The sequence below is a fragment of the Danio aesculapii genome, chromosome 22 (assembly GCF_903798145.1).
Source record: "Danio aesculapii chromosome 22, fDanAes4.1, whole genome shotgun sequence".
NCBI lineage: Eukaryota > Metazoa > Chordata > Actinopteri > Cypriniformes > Danionidae > Danio > Danio aesculapii.
Window position 1 is genome coordinate 20,844,147 of NC_079456.1, and position 16,742 is coordinate 20,860,888.

Genomic DNA, 16,742 nt, shown 5'->3' on the forward strand with positions numbered 1-16,742 from the left:
CAGATCGCAGCAGCGTCAATCAATAAGGCAGAAAAAAACGATAGGCTGCTAAGCCTTTTATGGGCCGATCAAATCATAAGACGATGATCAGCCCGGCCCAAAAAGTACGTCGGCCCACCGGGAAAGTGCCCGGTCTGCCAGATGGAAAATCTACCCCTGCGTGTGAGGATTATAGTGCGGTGGCAGCGGCGGCGCGCACACAGGGCTTCTACATGTGGGGATTGTTTACATCAGAGTGCGCATCAGTTCTGCGCAGCACATACGCAGTGTTTCTTCAAGCGGTTGATGGAAAATAAGCTAAGGCGCGTTCTAAGAATATACATTCGGATCTAATATTTTTCACGGTATTTTGAAGTGCCCGCGATAACAATATCGTGCATATTCATTACCGTGATTTATCGCATTACCGAATACCGGCACAAGCCTAGTTGGAACTAGGCATGAGTCGGTATAAGATTCTGACAGTATGATAACCTTGGATAAAAATATCACGGTTTCATGGTATTGTAATTACTGCTCCAAAATAAGTTTATTTAAATGTCTGGGTAAAAAACAATATATTTTATTTTAAAAAACTTTTAAAATAATTTGGACCAGTAGCTTTTGATGTGGAGGTTACTTTTCTGCTGGAGATACAGTTGCACTAAAAACTAAATAAAATAGTTATGAAAGACATGTACAAAAAAAAAAAAAAAAAACTTTGGCGGTTTTAAAACCTTGACTTTTCTAAACCACGGTAAACCTTGAAACCAGTTATTATCTCATGCCTAGTTGGAACATGTCAAGGGTGAGTAAATGATGGCAGAATTTTCAATTTTGAGTGAACTGTGCCTTTAATCCCATTATTGCGGAAAAGTTAATAACCTTACCAGTGCATGTAGTCCACCTTCATAATTAGGAGACAGAGCAGCCTGGCCAGAAGCTCTCGACCACTGTGTTGCACCTGCTGAGGAGAACATGATATAAAGTCTGCGCGTGAAACAAGCAACTATGAAAACAGCAGATGGCGCTCTAGAGCTTCACATTTGTCTCTCGATCTACACCAAACCCCATCAATCTAAAGAGAATGATTTATGATACTTTAGCCTTCTTCCTCTGCGTATTTGTCTTGGCACCTTTCAACACTAGCCGATCTAATGAACCGGATCTATCTTTGACAGAATAAGACAGCATATCTGACTTACTTGCAATGCCCTGAGGAGAGCCCACAGGAGTGGAAGGAGTGGAAGAGAAGTTGTTGCTGTTGTGGTCCGAAGGGTAGATCTGTCAATCAAAAACACATTGAACAAAAATAAGTAAGATGGCTCTTTGGTCGTCTGACTATATGCCCAATAAGAAAAGCATCACTATAAGAATAATGCTATCTGTCCTAGACTTCACATGGCCAAATGATATTTCATGGCGATTAATGAAAGCTCACTCACCGAAGCAAGAGCTTTTCCAATCTCGTCACCTGAGCTGCTTGCGACTGTACCTCTACTGGCTATTGGAGAGAATGAAAGAACTTATTAGCTCATTCATTATGTCAATGTCAGCTCAATTTGCTAACTTCTAAAAATGACCAGTCACAGTCTAAATGAAATATTGAAGGCCAATATCTTCTAAATTATGGTTCAAGTTTAGACTCATTCGAAAATGATTTTACAAGATGACTCCACTTCAAGATCCGATCTGAATCCAATTACAAGCTCATTACACAATGTAGAGGACATACAATTAAAAAAAACGACAAAGGTCATTTACCCAAAATGCTGTCTGATCCATTAATGGAGGATGTGTGGCTATAGGCTGCAGAGCCTGAATGAAAACCATTGACGTCTGCTCCATGCAAAGGATAGTTCTGTGCAGTAAAAGAAGAAAATAACACCGTGACCAGAGCTTCATAAACAAATCACAATTTAGACCCTTCTCCAAGACCTTCACAAGACATACCATCCTGTCTTGTGGGTTTATCGCCGAAAAGGAGGCTGGTTGATTTATGTGTGGCGAATTCGCCAGCATTGCCGTGTATCCCGACTGGCCTAAGGATCCGGAAGGGGCCCAGGGATCCGAAGATGAGTGTAGGCCCTCTGCGAACACAAAGGCAGATGGGAGGGATCAATACCAATCAGCACAAGAACTTGCGTGGATGTGCCATCCACAGAAACATTTGTCTTTGTGTATGCTTCTAATTTCAAATCAAACAAACAAAACAACAAGATAATTGCTTAGTCACTACTAATCTGTTTGCAAACAAGCCTGCGTGAACAAAATATGTACACATTAATATTAGCATCACACTACGGCTTGGAATTTTGGATGTGCCAATGATTCTTTAACTCCCCGTGTACACACCTTGCATGTAAAAAGATCCTGGGTACACAGAGCCAGGTTTGGAGCCCGGGTAAGTGGCACCGTCACGAATATAGTCATCACCAGAGGTGGCAGCATAAACCTGCGTTTATAAACAAGGAAAACGAAGGACATTAAGAAACATGGCATTCATAGTAACAAGCAAAGGAAAGGTTGCACATGAATGTACAACTGGTATGGAGCCCATGTTGTTGGCAATACTTTGTGATTTTTTGGTACAAATGACGTGTGCGCGTGTTTCCATAGTGCCCCCTCAGATAAAGTGGCAGAGGCAGAGAACAGAGCATGCTGGGAAATGCGCCACGGCCATCTCATGGCACAGTCGGCGCTTCCTCTTGCACTCCCATGAGCCAAAAACGGAGAGAGAGGACAACTACAGGGTGCACCATCACTAAGATAGAGTCCAAATCAAACCAGGCACACTAGGTTATGACATATTCCGTAACGGTGAAATAGTACTTGCTAAAACTCTAAACTATTATATAAATGAATGACACTAACATAGGAAGCCTAAAATGGAACCGAATAGATCAGTTATTCATGTGAATTCAGGAGCCGTTAGGCATACCTCCATCTAACAAACATGTTTTAACATGTATGATTTGTATGTTTGTTTGTATGTGCGCATACATGAGCGAGTGTTTGGGAGGGAGGGAGGGCGCCAGCGGGCGGGTGGGTCTCGGGCCAGCGGAGAATACAAATCCAGCAAAGCGATATTTCTCTTTTGCCTGTAATTTGATTTAACAGGGAGAAGTGGGATGGGAATGGAGAGATGCACTTCTAATTACAGAGCCATCTGCCTACTCCTGGAGCTCGTCCAACTCCACAGGCAGCTGGGCTGAATAGGGGAGGGGTGAGAACAGTGGGGGGAGAGGTCTTGCTGAAGAAGTGGTAGGAGTGGAGCAAAATAGACTAGTCGATTATGTGGAAACCACATAAAAGAACAAATGAGGGAGGGGAAGACAAAAAAAAAACTGCAAATAGCCCTCTTCTCTGAAGTTCACCAGGAAACACATCCTCACAATGATTTGTTGATGCACTTGAAAAGATCAAGGCAAGTCTAGGCAAGTTAAGGATCAATATGATTTAGTGTTTTGCTAAAGTTGGATTTAAACAAAAAAAACTGAAAAAGCACTGAAAAGCATGCTAAAGGTAGCAGGTGAGCATCAGCAGGATCATTAGGGTATTATAATGCTGTGGTGGCACAGGAGGAAGTTATACTGAGACGTAGAGTGGGATTCAGCAGGAGTTAGAACCCTGGCTCATCAGCAGCCATTAATCTGAGCTAAGACAAGAGAGAGAGAAAGAGAGAGAGGAGAGAGAGAGAGAGAGAGAGAGAGAGAGAGAGAGAGAGAGAGAGAGAGAGAGAGAGAGAGAGAGAGAGATGGAGGGAGGTGCAAGGAATCACAACTGGGTCACTTGTGCAGAGGGGGAGGATAAGGTCTAGCATGGGCAAATCTGAAGGATCGTGTTTGGGAAGAGGGCTTAGGAGGGCAAAGTGTTGAGCTAATGTGGATTAGCTATGAACAACAGTTACGCTTCTCCCATGACTCAAAGGAAGTAGTTTGGAATCGGGTATGGCTGCTTTCATGTTTGCTTAAGTTAACGTCAACTTGGAATGGTCAAAGGTTTAAAAAGATTATGGACCTTAGTCATGGCTGACATCTCTTTATTTTGACGCAAATGAAAATGCATACAGTCTGTTTAATCAAAGGACTTTTCACAGGAATGTTTTTGGAAGGATGTGTCTTCAATGCTAGCTAATCTATTGACAGCAGTAGAACCTTTTTATTTTTTCTTTTGCGTTCATGTCACTGTATTAGAATTATACTAAGCCTAATCCAATGTCAAAATGTACAATTGTACTGTTGGTAGGCCATCTTCCAGCATACTAATTACTAATTAGTAATAATTAATTACTAAAAACATTAAGAAACACCAAAAGCAGTGCTATCGATTTATTAAACAGCATTTAAAATATAAAGTTTGTAATTACATAATATATGATTACTGTGCATATGTATTGTATTTTTTTATTTTTTTAATTAGCTAAATCAACATGTCTTTTTTGACATTTATATAATCGCTGCTCTCTAAAGACCTTCTATTATCCTACATTTTGGTAAAACACAGCTGCTAAATACTAAATGTAAATACCTTTATGCATGTTTATATTTATATACACCGAAACCACACTCATATATTGTGTAAGTTTGTAAATACTAACTTTTATTCAGATTCAATTAATCATTTGGCAGTGACCTTCCTTATGTAATCCCTGACAATTCTGGTCTTAGATTCAAGGTTGTAATTAAAGAATTATGATGGAAGCAAATAAGAATGAAAGGTCACTCACGGAAGATGGCAGTCCTGGTGGCTTCCTGATCTTTTTTTGTGGTTGGGGATCTGTAAAAATATTTTAAAAGATGTAGTACTCTTTCATTTAATATTTACAGATCCGATGCAAGTCAAGTTAATGTTGTAAATTCTTTACCCATGCCTCCATCTGAGGGGCGTCTCCGGGGATTGTTTGCGTATGATGGGTAAAACTGTGAGCCAGACTTCAATCCAGATGGGGACATGGCATCTGCAGAAGGTATGGCAATGTCTGAGGGCAGGAATCCCGGCTGTAGGGAACAACAGGATGGTGGATATCAGTTAAATGTTAGAGGAGAGTGTCTAGCAAGTCACCCGAAGCCTTTAAAAAGATTAATTTGGCTTTATTGAACTTACCTGCCCTCCAAAGGAAGAGTAAGGACCTCTTTCATTTTTACCTACAAGTTTAAAGAATGGAGGATGTTATAAACAATATCTCAACACTTGAGCATTTCAAATAAAGTAAAAAAATTTCAACTAAACATTAGCAAAACTTACCACTAATCCCTGTCCCAAGGAATGGGGAGGATAGTCCTTCATGCTCATAATGTGGGCCCTCTCCATAGTTCTGGAAAAGCCAAGACAAAACTATAAAACATGCCTCGGCAACACCATTAGGTGGCCAACAAGGCATTAGGTTCTACCAGTACCTGGTTAAAAGATGGACTGTTTTGATCTCCGGCAGCCCAAGGACTACTGCGTTCTTCCATTCCTGCAAACCAATTGATCACAAGTTGTCAGACCAAATCTGCAATTTTGGCATGTGCTAAACCTTCAAATCAAGATCCTTCTTAATACTCCGTTCATGCATTAAGGCCATCGGACATTTGCCGGCTGGTTCTCGGTGCTTGTCGGACAGCTTCTGGATCTAATCCAAAACCATCACACCACACTAATATCCATGTCATTCAGCAAGCTTCAACATCACTGACCATAAAGGGAGCATTCATTCAGTCACTGGATCTCATTAAGACAAGTTGGGGGGGGGGGGGGGGTGTATCACGGCAAGCAGAACAAAAACAGGCTGATCAAAGAATTGCGAAATTAGCATCATTGTACAATTGGGAAAGGAGACCCACAGGGACAACACAGGTCTCAGTACATGGACCTACAGGATGTAAAGCGTTAAAAAGGTTTTCCCTCTCTAGCATCAATATATTTGTATGTAGAAATATGGATATTCAAAAATATTGCGGGAATGTTTCAAAGTGTACTGAAGCAGAAATTCCTCATAAAGCATTCCCCTCTGCCTCCTGTCTTATGCCTTAATGCAAAGCTCTCCAAAGACACATGGCTTAATTGCGTGCTGATTTGCATAATTGTGCATATTAATGCAGTTGGTTTATGAATATTCATATTCTCCTTTTGATTTTTTTGGAGGTCTAATTAAAAATGTGTGAGAGAAGAGGGGGTCTCAGCCAGAGCGGCCACTGAAGGCTGAGCATGAGTGATGAAGCTAACAAAGCAGAGCAAATAGCGACATCCACGCTGACAGCCGTGATCTATGGAGCCCACGCAGGCAGCATGGGAAATGAAGTGGGCACTGACTGAGTGAGTGAAAGAATCTCCCTGGCAGAATCATCTTATGTGGGGAAAATGAAGTGGCAGAGATACAGATTCAGATGCACAAGAAGCACATAAGATGTTTAACATGGCGAATGGCTTTGAATTGAATTTGTCAGTAGGACTGTATTTTTAAAATGAATGACCACATTAGCGAACCAAACGGGTGCTTATTCTGGCAAATTTGGCTTTGTCTATATGGACTAGCTTTGTTTGTGGATGCATTTATGTTTGTTTTTTTGTAAGCTGGAACCCATCAAAATGCAATTCTACTGAGACAAATATGACATTCAGTCAAGCAGGAACCGATTCCATTTCCTGCATTGAGGAAAGATCATTTCCTTTATACACTCCTTCAAATACATCAACTACACAGCATGGCATTATTCAAGTTCAGATCGCAGCAGATATCAAAAGTGAAGTCATAAAGTCCCGAGGTGTGTGTGTATGCGTGTGTGAGAGAGAGAGAGAAAGAATGTGCTTCCATGTTAGGGGTGTGATGGGGGAAATGGGCTCTGTCCTGTCCTAACGCTGTCCTCAATGGGTGACGTGTTGGGCAGCTGTGGAGGTGAGCGAGAGGACGCCTGGTGAAGTCCTCCTATGCAAAAAAAAAAAAAAAATCCCCACAAACACCACAGCTATGCCCAAAGATGGGGGAGGAAATGCTTTAATGCAATTAGCACCCTTCCGAGCACTTTTGTCTTGAGGAACAGATGCACTTCTGAAGGCCACTGCTTACTTTAAACATGTACTTACTTTGTGGATTTTTTGCCTGAACCGTGGGGGACGGTCAGAAGTTTAGGTCCTTGCTAATCGCAATTTAACGCTAAAAAATTTGGGGAATTGTTCAACTTATAATCACAACTTATATTATGTGATCTTCAATGGGATGATTCACTCAAAATGAAAATTATCTTATTTACTCCCCTCATGTTTCGTTCTTGTGTTGAACACAAAAGATATTTTTAAGAATGCCGTTTACGAGCACCCAGTTACTTCCAATTAACTATGGAAGTCAAAGCATCCAGCATTTTCCAAAATAGCTTCTTTTGTGTTCAACACTCATTTTCGTTTCCATATTATGAACTGCTTCCCTCTGGGGAGATATAGAGTTCTTAATTGTAGGTTGAACCGATTTAAGAAATCCTTTGTATCTGTTTCAGTGGGTTTATTTAACAAGAGTTTATCTCAATTAGCATTATAATTACTGTAACTGCTGTATTTTGTATTGTTTGTTTTTATGGAATGTCTTCAGCAATATGGTGATGCTCATAACAAATTTCCTGTCAAGGACAATGAAGTTTACTTCACTACTAGTAGGAATGCAACAGTTACAGATTTTGGTTGTATAATTATAGTCTGAGGAGTAATCACGGTTATCACGATTATTATGCATTCATTGATTAAAAAAAAAAACACTACTAGTTTAGTAAATCATAAGAGAAAACTCCTTATATTTTAAAGTGTTATTTATTGCTGCTTAGTAATCAATTATGACAGCACAAAACAATAATAAAAAAAAAAACGAACAATAGTCCATTTCTCATCGGACTTCAAAAATAAGTGAAAAACATTTTTGGCATTTAGACATAAGTAATAATTTTACACTGAATATAAATGACAAAACAATGAATAAATAAATAAAATAAATACAAAAATAAAATAGTATCAGTCTAGTGTAAATCTAAGCTACATATAAAGTATTTCCCTTTAAACTAGTTAACCAATATGCACGCACAAGCCGCACACCTCTATTGGAAATAACGAACTAGCGCAGTCAAAAAACTGGTAATATGGTATTTAGTAATAGCCTCAGCCATAGTTAAAATGAGCCTTTAATCCAATGTGTGTGAGTATAGTGTACAAGCTCTGAATTTTGAAGTAGCGCACAGTTGGCATAACTTTGTTTAGTTGCAGCAGTTTAGTTCCATGCAGAACGCAGTGTTGAGACGACTTTATGATTAATTAACCATGACGAAGTAAAACACGGTTAATAGTGAAATCTGTTAATCGTTGCATCCCTAACTACTACTACTACTACTACTGCAACACAGGAGAGAAACTCAAATGGGTTTTGAACAAGTGAAGTGAGAGTAAACAATTTTCATTTTTGGGTTCGATAAAGCAGCATTTCTGGTATGTAGCCACAGAAAAAATTATAATTCGTCACTTATGACCAGAGCCAGACAGAATCTGTGAACTTTTTGATATTTCTGTGGAGAATTTTGTAAGAAAATCAGTGGATTTATGAGGAATGATTTTAGGAGTATCATTAACTACACAATAATATTAGTAAAATGAATTTAAAAACTGAATAAATATAAATTTACATAGGGCTGAGCGATATGGCAAAAATGCACTCGATAATTATTTTCCATATTGAACGATAACTATATATACACATTTCGATAGAAGTTGTTAATACTTCCAGATTTAAAAGAGTACCCAACAATGACTGAAGCCACAAAAATTAAAGGCTTCATTAAATGGCATAACATATTTTCTGCCGATAAATTTTCGGTGGCTGAAAATTCAGTACATTTCTAATATGAACACACTTTTAGATTCCCATAGATGCACATTTCTGTCATGCGATTGGCTTTTAGATCAGCATAAAGTAAAAAAGTCCAGAGCTTGTCCAGAGTTAATAACATACATTTTATCCGGATTCAATATAATATCGTTTATCAGCCTAATCCTAAATTTACACACGTAAATACAAAGACTCAATAGCTACGTTACCATCCACCTATTTTTATGTGCATTTTGGATATGCGCAAAAAAAAAAAAACGATGGATGGAAATGCCAAGATGCGCATCAATTTTGAAAATGCGCATAAAAAAAAAAAACTTACATGCATAACGGAGTAAACTTTTTATTCAAGAAGTAAAGATGCGCATAAACTACAGTGGTAACACTTTTACCATACAAATTCCAGCATGCGCATTAAAAAAAATCATGTGACTTGTTATAAGAGATCATGTGATGATAAAAATGTGCAAATGGACAAAACAGCAGGTTGAGCACTTTGTAAAACATCTGAAATGTTGTTTTGGACATTCTAAAACACCTTAACCATTTCAGTATTAGTGTTATTATATTACTAATCACCTACAGAATCAAGATTTGGTTTTTACTGTTGATATTTGGCGCCAAATAATCAGGAAGTGACGATTTTGTTCGATTTGACTTATTGGATGGAAACGCTGCTTTATTCACACATCGTTTATGCAATAATCTGGTTTTGTGCATAAAGTTAATTTGTATTTTCGGATGGAAACATAGCTATTGATGGGCTAAAAATCTGCAGATTTCTGCGCGCACAGATTCCATGTGGGCTTACTTATAACTTTAAAAGTAAAATACAACAAAAAGAGATCAAGATAACGTAATAAACGGTAACAACTATTGAGATTGAGGGAAGACGCAAATGCTTGTCAACAAATACTTGCAATTCCTATTAAGAACCAGTATAATTTGATTAAACTCTGCAATCTTTTTAAACTGAATATAATTTTAAACTCTCAAACACATAAATTACACTCAAACTAAAGGTTAATCTGTCTGGAACTGTATTCTCAACACAAAACGACAGCTTTACAGCTCAAATAATACACCAAGTGGTTTTAAACCCTCAAGGTGTTTCTTTCAAAAAGAACCGAGAAACTTTTTCTTCTGTTGTGATCGAGGACATGTCATCAAATGAGGCTTACAGCACTTAAACGGAATTCTTTTAATGGTTACCTTAAAAGTGAACCATCCCTCCAACCTTAGTTTCTCAATAGTTATCTAACATGTCATATCCTGTTATACGCAGTTCACAGGCTAAGGTTTATGTTGACGGATGTGAAGACCTTCTCGAAGCATCTCACAAGTGACAGATTTAAGAGTCGGGGTCACCTCGGTGTCAGGTAGCACTCGCAATAAAAATCTCAAACTGAGACATTAGCTTGGCCCTGCTATGTAATTGGCACTTCAGGCCGCCACAGACCGAGATGGAAGCTGGTGATCTTTCACAGTGTTTCTTTTGCTGTTTTCATGCGGGCCTCCTGCGGGGTGGTGGGGGAGGTATGAGAGAGCTTTGTTTCAGAGTGGGTCCATTTCCTGTCAGTTGGCAGGGGAGAAAGTGTTTTCTTGTGGGGGGGGAGGAGTGTTTTACGCGGTGGGGTGGGGGAATCGTTTGGAGACCGTAAGGCCTTTATTTAAGTCTTTGTTCTCAGATTGTTCTTATTCAAGGGTAATGTTTGGAGTGTCGATTGGGAGACAGACAGACGACAGACTGGAAGCCTTAAAGAGAAACGTATGAGCCTTTGACAACTTCTAAAACAATCTTAACTGAAGCAACACGAGCCACAATGGGAGCAAAAATAACAATGAGAGTGGGATGTGCAACTGGGTTATAAAGACGAAAAAAAGAGATGACAAACAAAGCAAAATACAGACTTTTGACAATTGTTTGGGCTTCTGGACCAAAATATGATTATGAAGAGCAATCACTTCCTCCACTTGACCTAACAAAGTTTTTACGATGTACAAGTTTGTGCAAAGGTGCTTCAACTCAACAACCGGTTCAAGAGATCCAAACTGCCCCGAGGCTTTGACTTTGGATACACTATGGTGTATTCATAAAAGAGGGGGTTAAGAAAACAAGAAGAAGCATGTCTTTTTCCTCTGTTGAGAGGAGTGAGCACTTAGCAACTAGCCCAAACACAGCTACAAAGAGCACCCATTTAAACTCATAAAATCCACAAATGTGACACATTTTTATTATTGTATTATTTAATAGCAAAGACTTACCGGTACCACCAAATTGACTGCTAGCAAGTGTGGTTGGTCTGTTCTTCCCATTGGCGACAGGGGGGCAAACATCTGCGACAGAGAAGATTCAGAAGTCGAGTTGAAGCATAAGAGCATATTACGACAAATTCGCGTCCAAACAAGGTCGATCGATTCCACAGCATTACTTGGAATTCACAGTTTGTGACATTCAGCAAAGTTTAATGCCAAAAGTCACGTCATCTTCTCCAAAGTTAACCCATTAAATGAAAGTAACTAACTAGCATGGCACTTTCAAGATGCATCCTTGTCTTGTACTACAAAGAATTCAGCATTTCACAGAAGCAAAACAGGGCTGAAGAGGACCAGTTTACGTGGCTAGATGGTGTCTCTCTGTTTTTGATGTGCAAAGAGAAACCTGTTAGCAGCAACAGCGCTAGCCTTGCATGGTGCATGGGAGGGACTTTCTGGTGTGGTAGACATTTTTCACAACGTGCAACACCTCGAGAAAGATCCTGAATGCATAATCTGCAAATCCTTTGATTTTCACCAAAGGTTCAAAGCTGGAAAATGAATGCAGTGCGACGGAGTAACTAAACCATCAACAATTTGTAATTAGATGTAAGATCATAATGCATTTGGTCTGGCACGTCTGATTATCAATGTATTGTCATAATTGATTCACTGCTTCAGTAGATGGCAATTTTCCAATGCAATAAATTAAGCATGGTTGGGCCGTTCAATGAATCAAGCGATTAACATTTTTATTTTCGCTGCTTTTTTTAATGCTCTTTAGGATGGCATGACCGCCAAGAATAATCACATTTTAAAAACAGGTGAAATAAGAACAACAAATGGAGGGATAAGGAGGGGAAAAAAATACAGAGATGCTAAAATTAGAGAAGATTGAGCGAATGGTTATTATGCCAAAGACATTTCAAATGGCAGAACAGGACCAAAGTCGGAGGATTGCATCTGATTTAATGATCCATTATAAGGTTTATAGCCGACAACAGCACTCTCATACAATCAGCATTGTGACATTACATTCGATCAGTCCCAAAGAAAAACGGCTTACCTCTGACTACAAGGTCAAGTTTTGTGGAAGAGAATGATGCAATTCGAAATCATAAAGCAGTTCTTTACGAGAGAGTTTTTGTCCAGATCAGTGACACTTCCTTACCGCACTGAAATCCAACAGGTCACTGAGTTCCTTATCTGTTTCCACTGTAGCCATTCTCTGGTGTGGCTCGTTCATACCCTCGGTTTTTTAAAGAACCCTGCAGGAGAAAACCACAGATGGGTTGAGCTATCAAAAGGCCAGATAAATGGGAAAAGCAGTGATGAACAGCAAGCGGAGTTTCATCCTATGGAATTGTAGATAGCAGTGGACGTGCATTGTACTTTTTCATCCTTAAAAGAGTGTTACCAGCATTTTCATGACCCACATTTAATTTGACAAAATTGAATTAACTATGCATTGGTTTAGGAGATTTCACAAAACACTAGTGCCAAGTTACTATATATATGGCCAAAAATTCAATCTTAAAATGTAAAACTTGCCTAATAACTAGGCCCAGACAGAAACTGCGGATTTTATTTGCTATTTATGAAAAATTGTGTATTTATGCAGAATTCTTTTGAGCATACAGAAGCTGAAAAGTAAAAAAAATATATAACTACTTAATATTTATTTAAGGTTTTACAATGCAAATCCAATTAGAACCACTTGTTTGGTTAAAAAAAATAAAAATAACAGAAAATATTACTTTGCATATTGTATATTTCATAAATAATCGAAACAAATGCATATTATTCCATAAAATTAACCAAAATTAATACATACATAAACATTTTAACAAAAAAAATAAAATTATTAATGATGGGCTCAAAAAAACTGCTGAGTATTCTGTGGATTTATGCATGCTCAGATTCCGTCTGGGCCTACTAATAACTAACTTGGTGTTGACATTCAGTATTACACACTACAATTAGTAATGATACAACAATATGGCTATTAAAAAAAATACATCCAGATAATCTATCAAATAGTACTCTTATTAATATCACTGTTACACAACATCAGGACAGCAGTGAAACTAAATATTTTTAACCAGTCAATAAGTTTCCATGAAACCCTGATAGCTGCACATGGAACATGCAAATCAATGTTCTTAACTTATTGAACATCTCCATCCCCTGTTTGATTCATAGTTATCTGGCCAGTTGTTTGCATTAAAGGATACCATGAAACAAGGTGGAAAAGATTTCAACAAACTTCAATGGAAATGAAAGGTTTAATAGTTGCTCTAACACAATGAGATTGCTTAAAAACTTTTTCTCAGAGGCATCTTAAGTCGTCATGTATGCTATTATATGCCAACAGGTGGTGTACTTTAGCAGTCCTTTTTATTAGCCATTAGTTTTTCCTCAACTGCCTGATTATAACACTATCGCAAGCCAATAGCTAAAATAAAAGTGTTTTTACACCTTGCAAGTACATTTTATTCCCCGCTGCTTTTTGACTCTCAAACAAAAACAGCTAAATGAAAAATACAAAGTGGTCCCTCAGTAAGAAAACAATAAAGAAACAGAGGGCCCTAAAATCCCCTTAAGTCTATGCCAACCCCCCCAAAAAGCTAAACAACACGGCGAAATAAATGTTATAATATTGCGAGATTATTGTGTATTGTTTCAGATACAACACACATGAATTGGTTTTAACTGATATGAAATGCCCAGCTGGTTGTCGTGTGTGAAGGGTTAGAAACCGTTAAACATCTTTTTTACATTTTTATGAAATGGAATTATTTATGACGTGCAGTTCTTTTCGAATCTGATAGAATTACTGTTATTAATTGAGTCATTGAAACGTATAAAGCCGACCATTCTGAACTAATGACTCTATGAGCCGATTCTTTTAAGCAATTCAAAATACAGAACACCAGTGTAATTCTATTTTAGAACGAATGACTCCTATGAACCGGTTCTGTGTGGTGGATCAAAACAACTAATATCATTTGGGCTTTCATGAAATAAGTATAGTTTATTGACCCCCAATGTTTCGTTTATATCTTTCGTTTAGTTTGATTTTTAAATGAAGCCAGGACTTGACTGGCTGTTAGTATGACAACGTGCACAAGCTAGGCCTTGACGTTGTAGTAAGTGGCTTGCCTTTTTTGTTTGTTTGTATGTTTGTTTACTAATTGCATTTCATTTGAGGCAAAAAAAGCATTTATGATGCATCTAAAAGTCAGTTAAAAAGGCATCTATGTGAACACATCATAAATGCTAATATGCAGCTATTTATTTTACAAAATAAATATTAAAATGTATTGTAATACATAACAATACATTATACAATAACAATACATTCATTAAAATTTATTGTTAAGAAACTATACGAATCGTTCCTCCACACAACACATTTCCCTTAACTGTGAAGGTTTATATCACACACACACACACACACACACACACACACACACACACACATCGTAAAGAGAAAAAGATGAGGTGACAACGAAAACCAGGCAAAACACGCGTGTATAAAACGTATTTCGTTATCACAAGATACATCGTATCTTAGCCTGGTATCACTGCAGCCATTGGTGGTTAGTTGTAATAGAGCGCAACAGTGTTACCACTAACCACCAAATTAATGGGCCCGAAATAATCCACGTTATGAATAAAAGGACAAGAAATACACCGCGAAAACGTCTATTTAAAATCCATTTCAAATACTGAACGTGAGACGACGGATTTAAACTAGTGTTTAGTCACGTCCCTTTCTTTGTGCAAGTACGGCTAAGCTTTACCCAGACATGAACAATGGTCAATATTATTCTCAGTTGTAAACTTATTGTATTCCGATAGCTAAGCATTTCGAAAAGCGATAAGGCCACATCGATCGCGCGCACATCATTTTGATAATATTATGGGCAATTATTAATATTAACCAGACGTCGAGCCGATAATTCTCGATTATTCATGTGTTGAGCGATAAACGCACAAGCTTAGCTTGGGATAAAGCTAAAGTTAATAAAGTGCCGCGACAAAAATGTCAACTTTTCCTCAAGAGACTCGCGATTTGATGAAGGCGAGTGGGGTGAGGGGCACGAGGAATTTCCTGCCAAAAAATATTTAACAAAGTAACCGAATTCAGCGTGAAAAGCAAACATGGATACTACACCACACTCAACTCGCTGCGTAAGTCTAATAGGTAGTTTAACAAGTCCAACAAATTAAAGTAACTTTCAATCGCTGGCAATTTGTACATTTAATTTACACTGACAGCTCTCACTCTTAACCAGACAGTTAAACTCATAAGCCGCCACACAAAACTAATCCTTACTTTGAATAAAAGGACAAAGGAGTCATTTCGGTGAGGATAAACTGGGTTAAAGACCCACCAGCACAAAACTGGGCAGGACTTCCCACCCACCACCACAGTCACTAGCAAAAAAAAAAAAAAAAAAAAAAAACCTCTACATCCCCCCACTTCCATAAGCAGACATCCCAAAAACTTGCTAAATGGAACTTCAACATGCAATTATGTGACTTCTCTGATGTAAATACAAGACCTAATTATTCAACTTAGTAACCCGATAAAACACCACAAACAGGCAAAAAGCCTTACCTCAGTTTCTCAGTTGTCTTACATCCAGTAGTAAAAAAGAAAGGTTCAGCCTCGCAGGGAAAAACCATAAAACTTGAAAGAATTTGAAGCACGGCGCATTAAAGGCTGATAGGCGCAACAATGTGTTATTTCTCCTTTGACATCCTCCTCCAAAACACCAACGTCATAAATACAATGTTGCAGGTCTGTATCCAAACAATCCCGCGCCACGACTTCCTTTATGTTGTTACAATTGAGGTGAATTCATTCTTCTAGTAGACATCTTGACCACCTCCATCCACATTGTGAGCAGCAACAATGTATTCCTCCGCATGGAAAGAGGGGCCTCAAACGCTCGGGTGTCCAGTTTCATGTGCCCAGGGGAGTCAAGAGTTTTTTTCGACAAGGTCCTACGGATTAAAATGCACTGATGAGTCGGGACACCACACAGCGGTTATTGGTCAGTTTGTCAGTCAAGACTGAAATAGATCGGCTTTAAGGGAAAAGGAGAATTGATAATAGGAACTATAATTCCGGCGGAGGCCGATGGAAGAAAAGTGAGCGGCATTTATACAAGAGCTGCAAGAGATGGAGAGATAAACCCGCACATTAGTAGCCAAATACCAGCCGACAGAAAGTGACAGGCAGTTAGAATGGCCAATAGCCATGCGTATTTTCACTCTAGACCCGCCCCTTTTGTGACGAACGCTGTGTGTTCAGTGAGGCTGACTGAAGGGGGCTAGAGCACAGCCTGCGGTGACATCATTTTATTAGTCTGGTTAACGTGGACGCCCCGCTCGTTTTATCGGGTGAAACATTGGTTAGAGTGTTCATAATTTGACGCGTTTTCATGTACTTACACGCATTTTTTTCGGTTACTTGACAATTGTAACCTAAAATGATTTGTGGGACGGCCTAGGAGTTTACTCTTTCGGTTTGTATAGGAAAAGTACACTACTGTAACTCAATCTTAGGACACAGGAAATACTTGGCCAAAGCTAAGTTGTAAGCATTATATGATTGATGTCTGTCTTAACTGATCTAGTAACAATCCTT

General features: G+C 38.6%; 1 protein-coding gene across 4 annotated transcripts in view; it reads right to left on the reverse strand.

Annotated features, from left to right (window-relative positions):
* tcf3b (transcription factor 3b) overlaps window positions 1-16,213 on the reverse strand; it is a 31,657-nt gene extending 15,444 nt beyond the window's left edge. For 2 of the 4 annotated variants that reach the window (XM_056447291.1, XM_056447288.1), the window contains exons 1-14: window positions 15,708-16,213; window positions 12,147-12,348; window positions 11,090-11,161; window positions 5,379-5,440; window positions 5,227-5,296; window positions 5,086-5,126; window positions 4,847-4,979; window positions 4,709-4,758; window positions 2,335-2,434; window positions 1,933-2,069; window positions 1,744-1,840; window positions 1,425-1,483; window positions 1,185-1,263; window positions 870-946 (exon numbers count right to left, since the gene is read on the reverse strand). In XM_056447291.1, the coding sequence (XP_056303266.1) occupies window positions 870-946; window positions 1,185-1,263; window positions 1,425-1,483; window positions 1,744-1,840; window positions 1,933-2,069; window positions 2,335-2,434; window positions 4,709-4,758; window positions 4,847-4,979; window positions 5,086-5,126; window positions 5,227-5,296; window positions 5,379-5,438 (903 nt within the window). In that variant the 5' untranslated portion in view covers window positions 5,439-5,440; window positions 11,090-11,161; window positions 12,147-12,348; window positions 15,708-16,213. The remainder of the gene's footprint in view (window positions 1-869; window positions 947-1,184; window positions 1,264-1,424; window positions 1,484-1,743; window positions 1,841-1,932; window positions 2,070-2,334; window positions 2,435-4,708; window positions 4,759-4,846; window positions 4,980-5,085; window positions 5,127-5,226; window positions 5,297-5,378; window positions 5,441-11,089; window positions 11,162-12,146; window positions 12,349-15,707) is intronic. The other 2 variants (XM_056447289.1, XM_056447290.1) reach the window with 2 other exon arrangements.
* Window positions 16,214-16,742: the final 529 nt, after the last annotated feature.